Source organism: Cinclus cinclus, chromosome 20 (assembly GCF_963662255.1).
Source record: "Cinclus cinclus chromosome 20, bCinCin1.1, whole genome shotgun sequence".
NCBI classification, from domain to species: Eukaryota; Metazoa; Chordata; class Aves; order Passeriformes; family Cinclidae; genus Cinclus; species Cinclus cinclus.
Window position 1 is genome coordinate 11,938,141 of NC_085065.1, and position 19,397 is coordinate 11,957,537.

General features: G+C 59.7%; 3 protein-coding genes across 3 annotated transcripts in view; 1 reads left to right on the forward strand and 2 right to left on the reverse strand.

Annotated features, from left to right (window-relative positions):
- The window catches only part of RNF213 (ring finger protein 213), a 45,264-nt gene extending 36,836 nt beyond the window's left edge, over nt 1-8,428 (reverse strand). The window contains exons 1-9 of the mRNA XM_062506198.1: nt 8,329-8,428; nt 5,113-5,369; nt 4,034-4,666; nt 3,298-3,479; nt 2,557-2,700; nt 2,123-2,316; nt 1,658-1,938; nt 826-1,085; nt 51-257 (exon numbers count right to left, since the gene is read on the reverse strand). Of these exons, the coding sequence (XP_062362182.1) occupies nt 51-257; nt 826-1,085; nt 1,658-1,938; nt 2,123-2,316; nt 2,557-2,700; nt 3,298-3,479; nt 4,034-4,666; nt 5,113-5,304 (2,093 nt within the window). The 5' untranslated portion in view covers nt 5,305-5,369; nt 8,329-8,428. The remainder of the gene's footprint in view (nt 1-50; nt 258-825; nt 1,086-1,657; nt 1,939-2,122; nt 2,317-2,556; nt 2,701-3,297; nt 3,480-4,033; nt 4,667-5,112; nt 5,370-8,328) is intronic.
- Nucleotides 8,429-9,859: 1,431 nt separating this feature from the next.
- On the reverse strand, nt 9,860-16,373 carry SLC26A11 (solute carrier family 26 member 11). Its single transcript, XM_062506271.1, is given in 17 exon segments — nt 9,860-9,942; nt 10,639-10,711; nt 10,930-11,066; nt 11,317-11,416; nt 11,777-11,904; nt 12,573-12,713; nt 13,213-13,282; nt 13,284-13,411; nt 13,565-13,615; nt 13,923-13,995; nt 14,085-14,260; nt 14,500-14,642; nt 14,754-14,833; nt 15,322-15,407; nt 15,593-15,785; nt 16,027-16,220; nt 16,223-16,373. Coding segments are annotated over 17 exon segments (2,007 nt in total).
- Nucleotides 16,374-16,480: 107 nt separating this feature from the next.
- On the forward strand, nt 16,481-19,306 carry SGSH (N-sulfoglucosamine sulfohydrolase). The gene is made up of 8 exons (XM_062506391.1): nt 16,481-16,592; nt 16,816-16,976; nt 17,104-17,209; nt 17,388-17,538; nt 17,774-17,930; nt 18,100-18,181; nt 18,281-18,484; nt 18,747-19,306. Exons 1-8 carry the CDS (start codon nt 16,502-16,504, stop codon nt 19,304-19,306), a joined length of 1,512 nt encoding a protein of 503 aa, XP_062362375.1. The 5' UTR covers nt 16,481-16,501.
- The last annotated feature ends 91 nt before the right edge of the window (nt 19,307-19,397 follow it).

Below are 19,397 nucleotides of genomic sequence, written 5' to 3' on the forward strand. Positions count from 1 at the left end.
AGCTACAGCACCAGAACAATGGCTGTAAGTGGGAACTCTGGAAAACTCACGCATCTTTTTTCCTCCTGGTTTCAGCAAATGCAAGCCCCTCCAGCCCTGCCCAGACATCCTCCTCCACCAGCCCTTGCTCCTGCTGCAGAGGAGCAAAGGAATGCAGAAGGGGAAGGATCCACACCCACTGGTCTACATCACGTTCAATGCACCTCTGGCACAAGTTTGTCAGGTCGACCTTCAAACTAAATAAAAAGACAAACACACTGAGTGAAAGAACAGCTTTATCCAGGCCTTGAGAAGACCCTAGGGGTGTGGGAAGCTACATCTCAGTCTCCCTATGTGCCTTCAAGCAAACTCTGGTCATTGCTTTAGCTCCATCTACTCTTCATTGCAGAGTGTACTGCCCAGGTTTAAGGCCCAGAGCTGCAATGCTACTGAATCTCTCTGCACAGACCCTGCTGCTGGAGCACTGGGAAGACCCAGTCCTTTATCTACAGTCTCCCCATGAGCCCGCCAGCCCTGTGACACCCACACAGAGGACTCCAGAAAGAAATGCAATGGCTGCAGCTGTGCAAGTGAAGAACTCCAAATCCAGTACCTGGTAAACAGGCACACCAGGGGAAAACCAACCAAAAAGTCTGGAATGATGTACTGCAACCTTGCCTGGATGCTAGCCCTGCTTCAGGCAGGAGGCTGGAACTGAGACCTCCAAAGATACCTTCAATGTAACTTTTTCTCTGGTTCTCTGGCACTAAAGAACTGGACTCCTGTTTCTATCAAAGGTTTGAGCAACACCAGCCCAGTCATTTAGAAGGTACATAGGACACTTACTTGGTAAGTCCTGCAAAAGCCTGTTTGATGTGATGAATCTCATTCTGCACATCTTGTTGTGACACCTGATCAAAGCACAAGAGGCTACACAGGTCAGCCAGGTCACCTTTAAGTGCTGGGAGTGAACGGTCCTCAATTACCAGAAAAATGGTGAGCCCCAGAGCCAGCTTGCTTTTTATGACTCTGTCCTCTAGAGCTGCTTCTGGTGCAAGGAAAGGGAGAGATATTTTCTTCATGTATTTTAGCAGCAAATCATTCACCTGGGACAAAGAAGGGAAGAAATAAACCAATCACAGCATTAGTCTTTGTCTTCTGAAGCCAGTGTCTTCTCCCAGTTCCTGCGAGGCCACGGGACAGGAAGGAGCAGCCTCAACAACCGAAAAAGACAACGTGGCATTTCTGCCACATTTCCTAATTATGTTAAGTAAGAAATTTTGGATTCCAGAAGCCCTGCTGGCATCACCGCTTCACAACAGCACAAGGACCTTCACCCAAAAAGCAGTCAGGTTTGCAGCAAGAGTGCAGAGAAGCTGTTAGTGACAGAACAACTGGCAGCAGAACTTGATGGCAAGGCTTAGGAAATGAATATCCAGACAAAACCCACTCAAGTACAAAGTCACCACATCACAGCTCTGCTGCTGGGGGCTCAGAACCACACTGAGGTGGCACAGGCTGAAGCCCCCAAGACAGTCAGTGGCAGTCACCCCGGAAGGATCCCCACTGCTTCACCTGAACTTAGGAAAAGCAAAATTAACCCAGCAAGGCCAACAGCAAAACTAAAGTTTGGGTTCAGTAATGGAATGCTTTCTGTCTGTGCAAGAGAAGGGATTACCTGCTCTGTGCTGAAATTTAACTCTCTCCATATCGTTGGCTTGCCATCAAACACCCGCTGGGCTACTGCAACGGAATGGAACTGCCTCAGCTGGAAGAAGAAGCTCCTCAGGTTGTCAGGACTCCAGGTTCCAAGAATGCTGAAGATACTTTCTAACATAACAGTGGCAGCTATTTTCTTCCCTTCCACCACTTCCTTGTTTTTATCAGAACCAAGTATGTACTTAATGTTTTTGAGCCTGGAAGGCTTTGCACACACAATGTCATCATACTGGTGCCACTCTGGAACAGCAGAGAACACAGGAAAACAACCATTGCAATCAGGTGCCTTCTCTCTTCCAGCTGCCACAGCAATGCCCCAGCAGCCCACTGAGCTCCCAGCTTCAGAGAGTGCTGTCTGGCAGGAATGCTGGGCCACAGGACAGCAGGGATCAGCCAAGGGGCAGGTCCAGGCAGCAGAGCTCACCTCCATTGTTCAGCAAATACTTTTTTATCAATAAGCAGCGATTCACAGGTTGACTGGATTCTTGACACTTATAAATGAACTCATAGTCTCCCTTCTCACAGGTCACCCAGTACTTGTAAGGAATGTATTTATCCAGGATTTCTTTGGTGAGAGTTACAGCACCTTCAATGAGGTATCCATGCTCTCCCAGATGCCTTGGAAACACAAACAGCAAGGGCAGGCAAAGGACACGTTAGCCGATCCACAGACCTTCTTTTCCATGCATTTCATTTTTAATAGGAATGGTGAGTGTTCTTCCACAAAAACATTTTAGGAGAGTCCTCTCCTCTGTGAAACCCTTTTCTGCAATCCCCCGCTGTGGGCACAGCCACACCTTGCACAGCAGCTGAGGACCCACAGGGACCCCGTTCTCAGAGCAGGGAACACTCACTCACCGGGTGCAGTTCAGCTCACAGATGTTGTCCTTCCAGTTGGAGTAGGGAGGAATGCCCCCAGCCCTGATGAACACTTTATGGATCTCAGGGTTGAGCTTGAAGTCTTTGGACAGTATTGCATGGAAAAAGACTGTAACACCCTCACTGCGGCTCACAGAACTGCAGGGAAGAATTGCAAGGGAAATTGAAAGGATTCCGTTGGTGTTTTTTAATTGCACAAATCAGAATTGAGCCACCAGCTGAGTGGCTGCAAGACCCATAAACTGTGGCAGCAGTTCACTCTGACTCATGTTTGAGCAGGCCCAGTACAAAGCCCAGTGCAAAAAGGAAAAACGGGCTCCTAAAGGCAGCAGGAGATGCTCTGGCCCAGCAGAGTCACCTGGAATGGCTACACTTTGAACCCCTTCCAGCTCACACACATGAAACAAAACATCAAAACAGCTCTTCATGTTGTGTGTGTGTGAAGCACATGTTGCTCATAAGAGCAAGAAATAAGAGAACAATCGATTTTTTTATCCATCAGATGCTCAACACATTACCCAGGACATCACCTGTGCTGCAGCTCCCATTCAACACTGGTTCTGTCATGCACAACCAACTCACAGTCTCAAGCCAATTCCATTTCCACATGTCCAAGGGACATCGTGAGCCAATCCCAGCACCTCATTCTGGAGTCCTGAGTCCTCCTCACAGCAACTCCTGTTAGTGAAGAATGCTGGGAAGCAGCAGGGCTCTTCTCACCTTTCTTTTATCTTTTCCACAGGTTTCTGGTTCTTTTGATCCTTTTTGCTCTTGGGGCTGTCTGCTGCAGCCTCAGCATCCTCCTTTCTTGCAGCCTCAGCTCCTTGGCTCGGACTTGGTTTCTCACTCATGTTCGGCATTTTCTCACTTGGGGTCTGACTTTTCTCTTTTGTGTTTGCATTCTGCAACATGGAGACAAACAATGCCCAGTGAAACAGGAGACCCTGGAAGCACAACATCTCCTCCTGGTGCAGCACCAGCTTCATCCTCCTGGAAATACTGATCCCTTGCTGAGGGAAGTTAAGGAAACAGCAGGAAGAGGAGCCCAACCCAAACACACTGCCAAGTAGTCAGGTCAGTGAGGCCCAGGTCACAGAGGATGAGGTATTAAAAAAAACTGAAAGAGAACCCACAGAAACTTCCAGCTTCCCAGGCACCTACAAAGCACAAAATTCCCTTGTTCAAGGGGATCCCAGAGCTCCCCAGAGAGCATGGCTGGCTGGAGAAGAGACACCTCCCAGTCCTGGGGACACCTGAGCAACCCCTCAGTGAGAGCTGGGCTAGAACTGACACCCAGGAGAACAGAACTCATATAAGAACCGCCCCATAGTCCTCCCCAGTTCAACCGTGTATCTGTGGGCCGGTGCTCCTCAGCCTCACTGACAGCATGAGCAAGTCACACTGGCAAAGTGAAGCTGTGCCCACTAGAACACTCACCAGAGCTACTCACACTCACCTTGACAGTGGAACTGCTCCCTTTCTGCTTGGGCTCCTTCCCAGCCTGCAGGCTCTGGGCCCCAGGGGAGGTCTTGGTCTCAGGTTTGCTTTGGGGGACTCCCTTGGCAGAAGGCAGCCCCGAGGGACTCGCTCCCTGCCCTGCTGACAGCTCCTTGCTGCTGCCCCGGGCCTGGGAATCTGCAGTGGCTGCTGGCAGCTGGCTGGGGGCACCAGTGGCCTGTTCCACACTGCCCCTGGCTGTTTGCTCCACATCACCCCTGGCTGTTTCTCCATGCCCTGGGGTTGTTCCATGCCCCTCCTTGTCCCCAGGGGCTGTGGCACTGGGAGCTGGGGCTGCCCCACTGGCTGTGCTGCTCTGCTCTGCAGGGCTCAGCCCCTCTGCTTCCAGGCTACCAGCTTCCTTCCCCAGGTGTGCCAAATCCCTGTGGCCTTCCTCTGTATCTTCAGAGGCACCAGTAAGTTCATCAGCACCTGGGTGTGCTCCCTCACCGCCGGGGGGTTTGATTTCTTGAGGAACATCACATGTGTCAGGCAGATCTGTGGTTGGAGCTGGTGCTGTGCTTTGAGGAGGCAGAGAGTCCTGTTCTGCAGAGATGGACGTCTGTTTCTTTGTTTTTCTCCTCTTCTTTTTCTATTAAAAAAAGAACACCAAAGACCACAATGTCTGTTTATTCATTGCCAGAGGGAAACTCTTTGTCACCTCCTCCTTGCAGCAAGTACTGACATCTTCCTGCTACATGGGGCTAACAGAGAACAATCAGGAAGAGGAGGGACAAGACCAGCCAGTGAAATGCAAATAACACTTGAGAACTGTGTAGGTTTAACATTCCACACTCGCTCAGCAGGAGCACAGAGCAGCGCTGCAGTGCCTAAGCTCACTTGTGTAATTTGTGTCTTCCCCCGGCCTTGCACACACAACACAGCATCACCAAACACAGCGAGCTTCTCCTGGAGGCAGCCAGGCAGCAGCTCCCCGACATGGCCAAAGGGACGTGGGGCATGCAGCCCGATCCTCCTCACTTCACACCAGAGAGCAACAAGTCACAGCTGCTCCCCAGCACCCAGCAGGGTCCTCACCTCGGGCAGAGGAGCCACCTCAGCAGAGTCGCCAGCCCCACGCTGAGCTGAGGGCTCTGTGCTGTCCCCTGGAGCTGTGACATCCTCCAGCAGTGAGGATCCCTCTTCCTCCTCCCATGTCTCAGCAGAGGAGAGAGATCCACCTGCAGTGTCAGGTGTGGCATCTGAGGTGTTGGGCAGAGCTCCGTCCATCAGCACCTTCTCCCTTCACCTCTTCTCTGCATCAGGGGCTGGAGGCACCTGCACCTCTCTTCTTTCTGCAGTGGAAGGAAATTAATCGTTAAACTGGAAACACCCCCTAGTGAGGTCATGGGATGGTTTGGATTGGAAGGGACATTAAAGCTCATCTCATTCCACCCCTGCCACAGGCACGGGCACCTTCCACTGGACCATGTCACTCCAAGCACCTGGATGGGGGAGAGAACCAGAAAAAAGGCAAAACTTACGGGTTGAGATAAACACAGTTTTACAGGACAGAAAAGGAAAATTATAATGGAGATAAAGAAATACCCAAAGCAAGTGATGCACAGGGTCATTGCTCACCACCCACTGAGCAATGCCCAGCCAGCCCCTGAGCAGTGGCCCCTGGCCAAATCCCCCCAGCAGCCCCCTCAGCACCACGCCCTGTGCTCTGGAACATCCATCCCTCTGGGCTCTGAGCTCTCCTGGCTCTGAGCCCTCCCAGCTCCTCCTGTCCTGCCCGGACAGCCTGGGAGGCTGAGAAGTCCTTGGCTTAGTGTAAGCACTGCTCAGCAGCAGCTGAGCCATCAGGCTGTTATCAACAGGAGTCTCATCTGAGTCCAAACACAGCTCTGAACCAGCTCCTGGGAACACCAAACTGTCCCAGCCAGAGTTGGGACATGAGCACACAGGAGGTGTTTGCTGTTCCCTGTTCAGCTCCCACCACTCTCCCAGTACAGACACCTGCCCCCTCCAAGGCCCTGCCAGCTACAGGATAATGAAGGACCCACAGCACTGAGGTGGAGCTCTATGCCTGTCCCTCCTGCAAACACAAACACTGCAGAAGTGCTGGCAGCCAGCTGCCTCTGCCTGGAGCCCAGGATGAGCAGTGACAGGACAGTGGCACACCCCAGCTGGCACAGCCTTCTGGGGAGGCACTGTGACTGCTCCCACTCTGCTCAGGCCTTTCCAGGAAGGCAGAGGAAACTCCTTTCTTATCCTCACAGCTTTATCCATTCCTTCAAAAACGTGTGGAAGGGCATCTCCGGGCCCAGCCAGGCAGCAGAGCAGATCCCTGCCTTCTGCAGGGGCCTCACAGGCTCCTCCACACTGCTTCTACCCCAATTCTGAGAGCAAAAGCTTTAAACCTCAGCTGCTTTGGGTGTTATTCCTACAGCATTTCAGAGCTGGAGATCCCAGGTTTGTTACCCTGCCATGCTGGAGTGCAGAGGGATTTGCTAAGAACCAACCCTGCAGCAGCTTTATTCTGATTTAGTGTGTTTTTCTAGGATTCCATTCTCTCTGCCAGCAAACCAAAAGCCACTCTGGTGGCTCAGGTCATTCGGTATTAAACAAGTAAAGGATTAGGAAACACTTCCCCCAGCATAACCATGTTGTATACTCGATTCTGTCTCTGTTCAGCGAGGCACAATTAGTTGTCAAACACAATTCAGGGGCGAGTTCTGAATATAAGAACAAGCTGCAAGCTGGAAATTCTGTGTCAAGGATTCAACCAGTCTTTTAGCATAAAAAACAGCACTACTTCATTGGCAAAACAGAAACTAGTTCAACACTGGAGACCCGAGCTGGAGACTGTGTGTAGGATGCGTCACCAAGTGAATCATTTCTGTGTCTCCCAACAGTCACTGCAAAGTGAAGAGAACTCCCTCTGCTCAGGAATGCCAGGGAAGGCTGAGCTGAGAGACTGGGAGGGGAGATGGGGGCGAGAGCAGCGTGGAATGACCTGGGCAGAGCCCAGAGCCACACGGGCACCGGGGGGGACACAGGGAGCCTCTGATCAGCGTGCAGACCCAGGACAGCTCGGCCCCAGCCCAGCGCTCCCAGCCGAGCTGGGCCGGGGCCCAGGGCCGCCCCGCAGCTGCTGCAGGAGCCGGGTTTGTTATGGGGAGGTGACCTGCGACACCCGGGCGGGGATCATGAGGGGACCCACAGCGCTCAAAGACAAATAAACGCACACAGCCAGCGCTGAGGGCTCGGGCTCACACCCAGGGCCTGGTTCCCCTTCCCTACACCCTGCCTACGGCCGCTCCGCTCGGCCGCGAGCAGGCGATGGTCAGGAGCGGGTCCCGGAACGAGTCCCACAGCCGGGAGCCGGTCCCTCACACGGTCCCTCAGCCGGGAGCCGGTCCTTCAGACGGTCCCTCAGCCGGTCCCACAGCCGGGAGCCGGTCCCTCACACGATCCCTCAGCCGGGAGCCGGTCCTTCAGACGGTCCCTCAGCCGGTCCCACAGCCGGGAGCCGGTCCCTCACACGGTCCCTCAGCCGGGAGCCGGTCCTTCAGACGGTCCCTCAGCCGGTCCCACAGCCGGGAGCCGGTCCCTCACACGGTCCCTCAGCCGGGAGCCGGTCCTTCAGACGGTCCCTCAGCCGGTCCCACAGCCGGGAGCCGGTCCCTCACACGGTCCCTCAGCCGGGAGTTCCGGCCCGGCGCGGCGCTAGCACATGGGCGGGGCCCATATGCAAATGAGCCGCTCTCGCTCCTCGCGGATTGGCGGCTCTTCGCCCCGTCGGGAGATACGCAAAAACACAGGGCATATGGACCAATGGCGTGGCGAAGCGGCGGCCGTATGCAAATGAACCAGTTATATGATGTGAGGGGCGGGGCTAGCGCGGCTCCCGGGGGTCGCCGGGAGAACCGGGGGGGGGACGGGACACCGGGGGGAGGAACACCGGGAAGAACCGGGAGGGGTTGAGACATGGGGGGGGAACACCGGGGACGGACACGGAGAGGAGGGGAGGGGGGACACGGGAAGAACCGGGGGTACCGCGGGGTAGGGGCGTCCCGGGTGGACGGGGAGGAGACGCAAGTGCCCAGGGACGCACCGGAGGGCTGCGGGCGGATCGGGGATCACGGAGCACCGGGGAGGTCGGGGCGCACGGAGGTGTTTCGGGGGCACCGGGAGGGTGCAGCGGGGCCCGGAGCCCGCAGCTGCCCCCGCCCCGCACCGGGGCCCCCCCAAGCCCAGGCCCCGCGCCCCATCCCGCCACTCGCCGACCCCGGCAGCGCGACTCACCGAGCGACCGGGCACGGGCACGGACACCTGCACCTGCAGCGCCCGCTCGTCCTTCGGCTCCGCCGAGTCCCGCCCGGACAAGTTTCGTTTCTCTTCCGAGCCGCCAACTTTCGTTTTTGCTGTCACGGTCCCCGCCCAGCCCCGCACCGCCCCGGCCAATCCCGGTCCCGGCCGCCGCCCCGGGCGGCTCTCGAGGGTCCCGCCCCGTCCGGCCCCCCCATCCCGCTGGGCATCCCTGGGGGCTCTGCTCCGGTACCCCCCGAGCATCCCCCCACCCAGCAGCCCAGGTGTTCCCCGGCCGGCAGGGACGCAGGACGGGACGGTGGGAGGGCAGGGGCGTTGGAGGAGAGCACATCGTGCTGGACCCCACAGCCAAAAGCGGATTACACGGTCAAAAAGTAAGGACACGCCTGGTGGCCCATCCCGGATCTAAGCCGAAGACGGGCTCCCAGCAGCCCTGACCTCCAGCAGTGCTCTCACAGGTTTGAGCACACATATATTCCTAAACAACCAGCCCATTTTGTCCCCATGCCCGTTTTCCTCCTCCCAGCATCCCCATGCTGCAGCAAGGAACTCACAGCTCGGCACTGCTCCGGACCGGAACGAGCACCCCAGGGCAGGACCTGGCAGCCCAGGCAGGTGTGTGGCTCCCGGGCACCTCTGCTGCTCTTCCAGCAGCTCCAGCAGCAGGAGCTGTGCCAGAACGTGCCCTCAGGCTCGGCTCAGCTGCACTGCCCCAGCCTGGTTTCAGTTTCTTTTCCCTGGCACGCTGAGCAGCACCCAGAAGAAAACTTCCTCTTCCCACACAAAAGGAAAAAGCTTTCCCTCAGGAAGGCAAAGATCGCACTGACTCATTAGGAATTTCTCATTTATTACACCCTTGCTGTTGGCCGAGGGCTGTTCAGGGAAACTGAATTCCCAACCCTGCCCAGCCCCACAAGGCGCTGTCCCCATCCACAGCTGGGAACAGCTGGATGTCACCATGCCTGTCCCCTCGGCAGGGCCCAGGCCAGGGGCTGCACCCCAGGGTGACAGCCCAGCTCTGACCCAGGGCAGTGTTTGGCACAACACCCCACAGACAAGGTAAGGATAAAAAAGATAAGTAAGGATAAAAATCAGTAAGGAGCACGTTCCCAGATGTTTTCCCTCTCCCAGCAGCAGGAGGCTGAGCCCCCATGCCCGCCTGGAGGGCAGCACGAGCAGCCCTGAAGCAGCTTTGACTGTTTCAGGGACAGCACACCCTGTGTCACCACTGCAGTGACCCAGAACATGAAAAAGGTCCAGAATTAAAACAGGTGTTTAAAAAACGACAGCAGCTCCCTGCTGGAAGGATGGCTTTGCACCAGTCACTGTGACAGGGAAGAGTTTTGTCCCACAGCCCGTGTGGGGCTGGGCTGGTGCTGCTCTGTCCATCTCAGTGTGGGACATGGGGATGTCCCATGTCCTGCTGCCCAGGCCTGGCTCCCACAGCATGTGTTGGTGTCCCTGGGGTGTCCCTGGGGAGTCCCTGGACGTTCAGCCCAACCTTGTCTCACTGGATAAGCCCAGTGCTCTCGGCAGTGCTGGTGAAGGGCTCTGCCCTGCTGGCCCCCAGCTCTGCTCCCTCACACTGCCCTGGGACAGAACAGGGGGAAGCAGAGTCAAGCCAAGGCTCATGTCCCAACTCTGGCTGGGACAGTTTGGTGTTCCCAGGAGCTGGTTCAGAGCTGTGTTTGGACTCAGATGAGACTCCTGTTGATAACAGCCTGATGGCTCAGCTGCTGCTGAGCAGTGCTTACACTAAGCCAAGGACTTCTCAGCCTCCCAGGCTGTCCGGGCAGGACAGGAGGAGCTGGGAGGGCTCAGAGCCAGGAGAGCTCAGAGCCCAGAGGGATGGATGTTCCAGAGCACAGGGCGTGGTGCTGAGGGGGCTGCTGGGGGATTTGGCCAGGGGCCACTGCTCAGGGGCTGGCTGGGCATTGCTCAGTGGGTGGTGAGCAATGACCCTGTGCATTACTTGCTTTGGGTATTTCTTTATCTCCATTATAATTTTCCTTTTCTGTCCTGTAAAACTGTGTTTATCTCAAGAGTTTTACCTTTTCTCTGATTCTGTCCCATCCCTCTGTAGTGGAAGTGAAGGGCTCTGTGGTGCTGAGCTGCTGCTGGGTTGAACCACCAAAGCTCACCATGAATCCCCAAGGCTGGAGAGATCCAGCTCACCCTCCCAGGAGCCCCTGCAGCCCCCCACACTGCTGCTCCGCAGCTGGACAGGTCAGATCCCCTTGGGTGCCCACACTCATCCCATCCTGAGAGAGCAGCCCCGAGCCTCACCTGCCTCCTCCCAGCTGGGGAAATGCTGGAATCCTTCTAAGTCTGCAGACAGGAGCACTTGGAGAACAGGGTCCTGAGGGCAGAGCAAGCTGGGTTGGGGGAGTGCTGGCCCCATGCCAGAGCCCCAACCATCCCAGCACGGAGCATCCAGCTCTGGGAGATGCAGGTGCTTGGATGAGGATGGTGCCACCAGAGCAGAGGCCAGCTCAGAGCACAGGGAAGGCAGCTGGACTGGGCCCACCAGCCACACCTTCCCTGGGTCTGGGGTGGGGTGGCCGAGGTCCCACACACCTTCAGGCCACAGAAGGCCAGCGAGAGGCCGTGCCTGTGCAGCTCCTGCAGCAGCTCTGCCAGCCCCAGCACTGCTGTGTAATCAATGCTGCTGACGTGGCAGCAGTCCAGGATGACAGAGCGTGGTGGAGATGCTGCTGGAAGAGCATAAGGTCACGTCCCTGACGAGTCCAGAAATGACCAGCCCAGAGGTCACAGCCCCCAGAGCCAGGGCAGGGGCTGGCAGGGGTGGCACAGCTGTGCTGGCACCACTTGCACCCACAGTCCTCGGGTCTGGGCAGCACTTGCCACCTGCACCAGAAGTGATGCAGGCGGTGACAGCCGTGTCCCCAGGACAGGCTGGGAGCTCAGTACCTGCCAGAGCAGGTAGCACAGGGAGCTCAGTACCTGCCAGAGCATGGCTGCACACGCAGTCCCGCAGGTGCTCCACGGCTGGGAAGTGCAGGCTGCTCCCCGGCTGCACCAGCAGCACAGACCCCTCCGACACCTGTGGGGTCACAGGGAGCTCAGGGCTGTGACCTTCCCCAGGCAGGGACAACTGCCTGTGTCCCTCACTGTCCTCCTGAATGGAGTGGGAGAAGCAGGAGCCTCCAGCCCTCAGGGAAAACCCTCCTGCACACAGCCGAGTGTCAGCAGGACAGGGACAGGGATGCCTCCCTTTCCTGCTCTCCAGACTGAGGATGTTCCTTTCCTCCTCTTTGAGAGGGGTCCCCGTGCTGTGCCCATGGCAGGCTGGGGACAGCAAGAACAGGTCAGGAGCATCCTGCACTCCAACACCTCACTGCCCTCAGGAGCCCCCTCCCAGCTCCCTGGCCCTGTCACATCCACGGAGAGGGGTGAACCCCACCTTTATTGGGGGCCTGGCAATGGAGTAGAGCAGGAGAATCCCAGAAACCAGCACCCCAGCCACGATTCCATACTGAACCTCCCAGAAGCAGAGCAGGAATGTCACACAGAGGGGCACAAGGTCCAGCCCTGCAAGAGAGAGAAGCCAGGCTCAGCTGTGGCTGGTCCTGGGGCCACAGGGCACTCGGTGACAGCGTCAGCTCTGCGGGCAGAGCCGGGCTGCACCCGGGTCCTGAGGAATCCATTCTGTGCAGGTGGTTCGGGGCAGCTTCGGTGGAGCTGCAGGCTGAGCTCTGGGTGGGAGCCTTTGGAAAAGGAACTGCCATGCCACCCTCTGCATGGCAAAGGACTCAGGCACCGGTGGGCAGGCAGTGATGGGACACTCAGAGACAGTGATGGGACACTCAGAGACAGTGATCAGACAGAGAGAGGTGGCAGGAGCAAACCACTCCCAGGCTTTTGCATGTCTGTGAGGGGACAAAAGGATAAAAGCTCACAGACTCTTTTGTTCTGGATCCCTCTTCAGAAAGACTCAACTCAGCTGTTATTTTGTTATTTAGTTATGGCACCATGATTAAATTATTTTAAGGATCAGGAAGTCTGAGACTCTGTTATGGGAAACCTGGGGCAGAGCAGGTGAGGAAACCTGGTCTGTGTGAGTGGGGTAGGGAGGAGCTGCGAAGGGGCCTCTGTCCCAGCTCAGGGGGGCGAGTGTGACAGCCAGAGTGACTCCTGGATGGATGGACAGGGAAGTTTCCTTAACAGGGGGATTGCCCGTTCCCCAGCCATGCCCTCACTCTTAACCCGCCAGAGCGTCCAGAAGATGCCAGGGTCGAACAAGGGCACCACAGCCGAGATGATGACAGCAGCCAGCGCTGCTTTGGGGATGTAATAGAAGAGAGAGGTGAGGTATGCCAGGGACAGCAGGACCAGGGCACCTGTGGGAGGGGGGACCCATGAGCCACGGGCACCCTGACACCCAGGGGTCCCCAACACACAGGGGTCCCTGGCAGGGGGAGCAGCCCAGGGGCAGGGCAGGGCAGGGCAGGGCTGTACCTGTGATGAGCCCTCCCGCGGGGGTGCAGACCCCTGACTGAGCATTCACCGCAGTCCTGAAATGCAAACCCACACATCCCAGGCTGTGCAGGGCCTGGGGGCTGCTCCTGCCCACTCAGGAGAAGCACCCACCCTAGCAGGAAGGAACACGACCAAGCCCCTGGCTTTCAGCCTGCAGCAGGGCTGCACAGCAGGAAGGGAGGTGGCTCTCAACAGAAGGGAAGGTGGCCACTGGGACACATGCATAGACCATCCACCAAGGTGGGCTGCTGGGGACCAAGACACGAGCTCAGGCACCCCCTGGGGTCACCACAGCCTTCCACTGAAGATCTTGCAGAGTTCCCTCACCACGAATGCCCTGCTCCCCCTCCTGCTACCCACCGGCCAAAGCTGCCCGTGATGGGATACGAGGACACGAAGGAGCCCAGGACATTGGCAACGCCTGAGGAGACAAAGGACAAGGGCTGGGGAGGCACTGCTGTGTCTGTGACCCCATCCTGTCCCTCTCCCTTCCCGGACCTGCTGGGCAGTGCCCACCCAGCTATGCAGGAGGGACTCAGCCTGCTCTGGAAACCCTGAGCTGTGAGAGTGCCTGGGGTGGGGGCAGCATGCAAGGTAAGGAAGGGAAAATTTCAGGTGGAGGTAGGACTGGGCAGATGGGGATGTCAGGCAGCTCAAGGGCTGTGGGACACCCGGAGCCCCACCCTTGCCCTTCTGACCAAGCAGCTCTTACCCAGAGCCAGCAGCTCCTGGTCAGGGTCAATCCTGTAACCATTCTGTGAGGCTGGAAGGAGATGTTGGGGTTGGCCTGAGGCTCCCACAGGCACAGCCTGCCACACACACAGAGCGGAACCAGCAGCGACTGGGACAGCGTGGGCCCTCTCCTGGCACCCCTTGGGCACAGGAGCACCCTGGGACAACACTCACCTCCTGGGCGAATTTCAGCTGCGCTGAAATTCATGGCAGGACCCCTCCTGCCATGCTATGCACTGGACCCCAGTCCCTCCCAGCGCCCCAGAAGGAACAGCACCTTCCCCAGCACCCCAAGCCCTTGCAGAGGCCCCCCCTGTGAGCACAGGGCACAGCCCTACCAAAAGCCTTGGCAATGGCGATGGTCTCCAGCAGGCCCATGAGCGGCACCACAGCCACACCTACCCCCATGTCCTGGGAGGGAAGGATCCAGTCAGGGGGGGCTGGGACCCAGCACACACAGGAGGGAGTAGAGCAGCCCCTGGGGAGCTGCCAGCACCCACCTGCACCATGCTCTGGAAGGGGACGGTGCCGTTGGGCACTGCCAGGGAGAAGCGCGGTGGCCGGAAGGCTGGGAGGCCCTGGGGGATGCTGCCCGTGAGCCTGAAGGGCTGCGAGCCCATCACCTGGAAGGAGTAAGCCACCAGGCCAGCAAACAGGACAACGAGAGCGTTGCGTGCTGCAGAAGTGGAGAGAGCAACTATGAAAGCTGCCTGGAGCCCAGGGCAGCAGCAGGGGACGGGAGATGGCTTCCCGAGCTGCTGAGAGGCACAGTGGCAGCTCTCTTGAGACTTTGTCCTCCCTGAGCCACCTCCAGGTCCTGGCTCCTGCCAGCCTGGCCTTTACCAGTTTCAGGCTCTGTCTTCCCTGACTCAAAGAGCCCCTGGGAGGGGATGGGGCAGGGGGCAGCTGACACACCTGTGCCAGAGATCCAGACAATCAGGTGGCTGATCCTGACAGCCAGTGCTCCTGCAGGGACAGCTCGGGGCAGGTGGCTCTTCATGGCCCGGAGCCCTGCCAGCACAGCCAGGCAGGTCAGCCCCAGCACAGCGTCCCCAGCCCTGCAAAAGGCACATCAGTGCCACCCCAGCCACGCTGTGGGCACAGGGAGAGCTCCCACACTGCCCATGGGGAGGGGGATTGTGTCACAGCACTGGGCAGGGGACGCTGACCTGGTCTCCCCAATCCTCCGCAGCGTCTCATAGACCTGCAGGAAGAACTGCCTCGGGATCCCCTGCAGCCCCAGGATGTTCTGTGCAGGAACACAAAGCGTGGTGACAGCCCTGCACAGTCCCGTGACCGCAGCCATTGGCCAACACCGGCCTGCCAGGCTCTGATTTGGGTTAACCACAAAGGGAAGTGTGGCAGCCCCGCAGTGCCTCAGGTCCCTGAGAGGCCAGCGAGGGGCTGCTGGGGCTGAAAACTGCCCTCAGCTTCCAAATTTGCAAACCCACCGTGCCAGAGAATCACCCAGAGCCTCCTGCAAGTGACCAAACCCAATGTCCTGGTTTTACTGGTGTCCTGGATGCCACCAGCTGGTCACCAGCTGAGGGTGTGTTCACCTTGGTCTGCTTAGAGCAGAGCTCAGGGACCCAGCAGAACCACTGGCAGGTGGTCCCAGGACCCCTTTGGGGCTCCTTCCTCCAGCACCAAGCACATCACCCAGCCCAGTGCTAAATATCCCAGCTGCACAGCACTAGGAGAGAGCTGGAGAGGCAACCAGGACAGGGCAGATCCTACCTTGATCTGGTTGAAGCTAATGGTGATGGAGGCAGCTGATGTAAACCCTTTAATGACAGGGCAGGAAATGAAATCCAGAAGGAATCCTGCATGGGATGGGAGGCAGTGAGCGAGCTCCTGACCCTAGCGGGGCCTCGTGTGTGGGCACAGAGCTCTCACATGCATTAGCAGGACAATGCCAGTGTCCCGAGAGCAGAGAGGAGGAAGGAACAGCTCCAGGCTGTACAGCAATATCCTAAACATCCATCTGTGCACGGCAAGAGCATCTCACCGAGGTGCAGGAGCCCCATGGCCAGCTGGACGCAGCCAGAAAGGAAGGCGAGGAGAACGGCTTGGACGGGCTCGTGGGAGGCGTAGGAGGAGACGAGCAGGGACATGATGGCCGTGGGACCCAGGGTCACGTCCTTGGCCGTGCCCAGGAGGCAGTAGACGAAGCAGCCCATGAAGGAGGAATAGAGGCCGTACTGCAGGGGGACAGAAGGGACAGTGGCACAGCCCTGGGAGCCGGGAGAGGCCCGACACCTCCTGAACTGAGGGCTGGGCTGATCTCGGGTCATTCCAGGGTCCTCGGCACACGCACGGCATCCTGCCCGGGAAATGGGCGACTGCACAGCGGCAGCCCCCGGTCACCCAGCCCAGCTCAGCCCGGCTGCCAGGCTGCTCCGGGGGCGGGGGTCCCGGCTGTCCCCGGGCCCTGGCACCCACCTGCAGCGGCAGCCCGGCCAGCTCGGCGTAGGCCAGCGCCTGCGGCACGGCGGTCAGTCCCACGGCCAGCCCGGCCAGCAGGTCCAGCGGCAGCCACGCCCGGGAATAGCGCGGGAGCCAGCGCAGGATCGGCAGCGCCGGGAGCGGGCAGCGGGACCCCGGCATGGCCGGGACCCGTCGGGCCGGTACCGGGGAGCAGCGGGACCCGTCGGGCCGGTACCGGGGAGCAGCGGGACCCGTCGGGCCGGTACCGGGGAGCAGCGGGGCGGAGCGGGGACCCCGCCGGTGCCAGCCCAGCACGGCCGCGGCTCCGCCCGTGCCGGATCTGAGCGGCCGGAGCGCCCCATGTGACCGGGGTGAGGAGGAGCCGGAGCGGCCGGAGGAGCCGCCGAGCCCCGCTGCCCGTGCTGGTGTCGGTGCCGGTGCCGGTGTCGGTGTCGGTGTCGGTGCCGGTGTCGGTGTCGGTGTCGGTGCCATGCGGCCCTGGGCGCTGCTGCTGCTGCTGCTGGGCGCGTTCCGAACCGGCGGATCCCCGGCCCCGGCCCGCAATGTGCTGCTGCTCCTGGGTGAGTGCGGCCCGGCCGAGCCCCGGAGCCGGCCCAGGGATGCTGGGAGCGTCCCGCGGCTGAGAGGGAGGGAGGGATGGAGGGAGAGACTGTGCCGGGACCCCCTGCATCTCCCCCCGCAGCACCGCCCGGCTCACCCGCAGCCCGGGGATGCTCCGGGGTCATCGGTGTCCCCCGAGCCCGGTCAGGGACACCCCGGGCTGACCCCGCACCCGTCCCGCAGCCGATGACGCCGGCTTTGAGAGCGGCGCCTACAACAACTCTGCCATCCGGACACCGAACCTGGACGCGCTGGCCCGGCGCGGTTTGGTCTTCCAGAACGCCTTCACCTCCGTGAGCAGCTGCTCCCCGAGCCGGGCCAGCATCCTGACCGGCTTACCCCAGGTACGGGCACCTGCCTGTGCCGAGCCGGGGCTGCCAGCCCACGGCAGATGGCACAGGCACGGCTGGACGTGTTCTGGAGCCGGGCTGGCAGCCCTGGTCCAACCGTGCTGTGTCCCCTCACCTGCAGCACCAGAACGGGATGTACGGGCTGCACCAGGACGTGCATCACTTCAACTCCTTTGACGGCGTGAGGAGCCTGCCCCTGCTGCTCAGCAACGCAGGTGTCCGGACAGGTAGGGAGCTGGGACAGGTAGGGAGCACGAAACCCCACCGAGAGAGCCTGGTGAGCTCCCTCCCTGTGGGCTGGGGAGCACTGCCTGGGCCTGTGGCTATCCCCAAAGAGAGGGACATCAGCGGCCACATCCCCACCTCGCACTGCTCCTGGCACAGCACCTGTCTGCATTCTCACAGGGATAATTGGGAAGAAGCACGTGGGGCCAGGGGCTGTGTACCCCTTTGACTTTGCCTACACAGAGGAGAACAGCTCGGTGCTGCAGGTTGGGAGGAACATCACCCGCATCAAGGCGCTCGTCCGGCGGTTCCTGCAGAGCCAGGACGAGAGGTGAGACACGGCCCCCTCGTCCTGGGAATGGCTGTGGGAGGAGGGAAGCTGGCTTCCCTGAAGATGTGGACCCAGCTGGTCACAAACAGGAAGGGGCCCCTTGTCCTTGTGTCACCCCATATCCAGATTAGGTGGGGGACTCCTGCCGAGCCCAGCTCGCCGCAGCACAGCCCAGGAAGGTCTCTGGGCAGTTCCTTTGCTTCACCACCTCCACATTTCCCCTTTCCATGCCCAGGCCTTTCTTCCTCTATGTCGCCTTCCACGACCCCCACCGCTGCGGGCACTCCCAGCCCCAATATGGGGCCTTTTGTGAGAAATTTGGCAATGGAGAGAGCGGGATGGGCTGGATCCCTGACTGGAAGCCACAGATTTACCATCCAGAGCAAGTGCAGGTGAGAACCTGTGGGTGTGGGTGGGGGTCTGTGGGGCTGCACACGATGGAAGCCTCTGACGGAGCCAGGGCTGGCCCCCAGCCTGTCACTGCCTCCAGTGTCACAGCAAGAGCTGGTGAAGGCACAGTGGCCTGTGTCAGCCCCGTGCCCTTTCCCTGTCTCCGTGTAGGTCCCTGCCTTTGTCCCGGACACGCTGGCTGCCCGGGCAGACCTGGCTGCCCAGTACACGACCATCGGGCGCATGGACCAAGGTGGGAGCCGTGGGCCAGGCTGGGGCTGGTGAGGGCTGCTGCAGCCCCTCCCTCCCCGCTGAGCTCTGTCCCTCCGTCCGTCCGTCCGTCTGTCTGCAGGGATCGGGCTGGTCCTGCAGGAGCTGCGCCGTGCTGGATTCCTCAACAGCACCCTGGTGATCTACACCTCGGACAACGGCATCCCCTTCCCCGGGGGCAGGACCAACCTGTACCGCTCGGGCACCGCCCAGCCACTGCTCCTCTCCTCCCCCGAGCACCCCCAGCGCTGGGGGCAGGTCAGCCCGGCCTTCGCCAGCCTCCTGGGTGAGAGCCGAGGGAGGGAGGCAGCACAGCTGTGCCTGGGGACACCCAGGCTGCTCCCCACTCTCCCCACACCAAAACTCGGGGTCCTGTCCCTGGCGACAGCCCTGAGCACTGCAGGGCCAGGGCAGGGAAGGGAGAGGGGGGAGGACTGAACAGGGTCCCCTGCAGGGACACCATCCCCAGGGACCTTTCTGCCCCTTTCTGGGGCCGAGTTTCCTCCCACTGTGCCTGTCCCTCCTCTCACCTTTTTCCTCCCCTCCAGACCTGACGCCGACCATTCTGGATTGGTTCTCCATCCCCTACCCTGCTTACAGCATCTTTGGCACCAGGCAGGTGCAGCTCACTGGAAAGTCTCTCCTGCCAGCCCTGGAGTCGGAGCAGCCCTGGGCCACTGCCTTCAGCAGCCAGAGCCACCACGAGGTGACCATGTACTACCCCATGCGAGCCGTGCAGCACGGGCAGTTCCGCCTCATCCACAACCTCAACTACAAGATGCCCTTCCCCATCGACCAGGACTTCTACGTCTCGCCCACTTTCCAAGACCTGCTCAACCGTACCAGGGCGGGGCAGCCGACCCACTGGGACAAGAGCCTGCACCAGTACTACTACCGGGAGCGCTGGGAGCTCTTCGACTGCAGCCGTGACCCCAGCGAGAGCCAGAACCTGGCCCCCGACCCCCGCTACGCCCACACCTTCCAGCTGCTCCGTGCACAGCTCCTCAAGTGGCAGTGGGACACGGGGGACCCCTGGGTGTGCGCCCCCGACGCCGTCCTGGAGGAGAAACTGAGCCCCCAGTGCCAACCCCTGCACAACGAGCTGTGAGTGCCACCTGTGCCCTGGGACAGGGCTGTGCTCCCGGGGGGCACGAGGGTTGGATCGCTGATGGGCTGGTCCCAGATCCCGGGGGCACCGT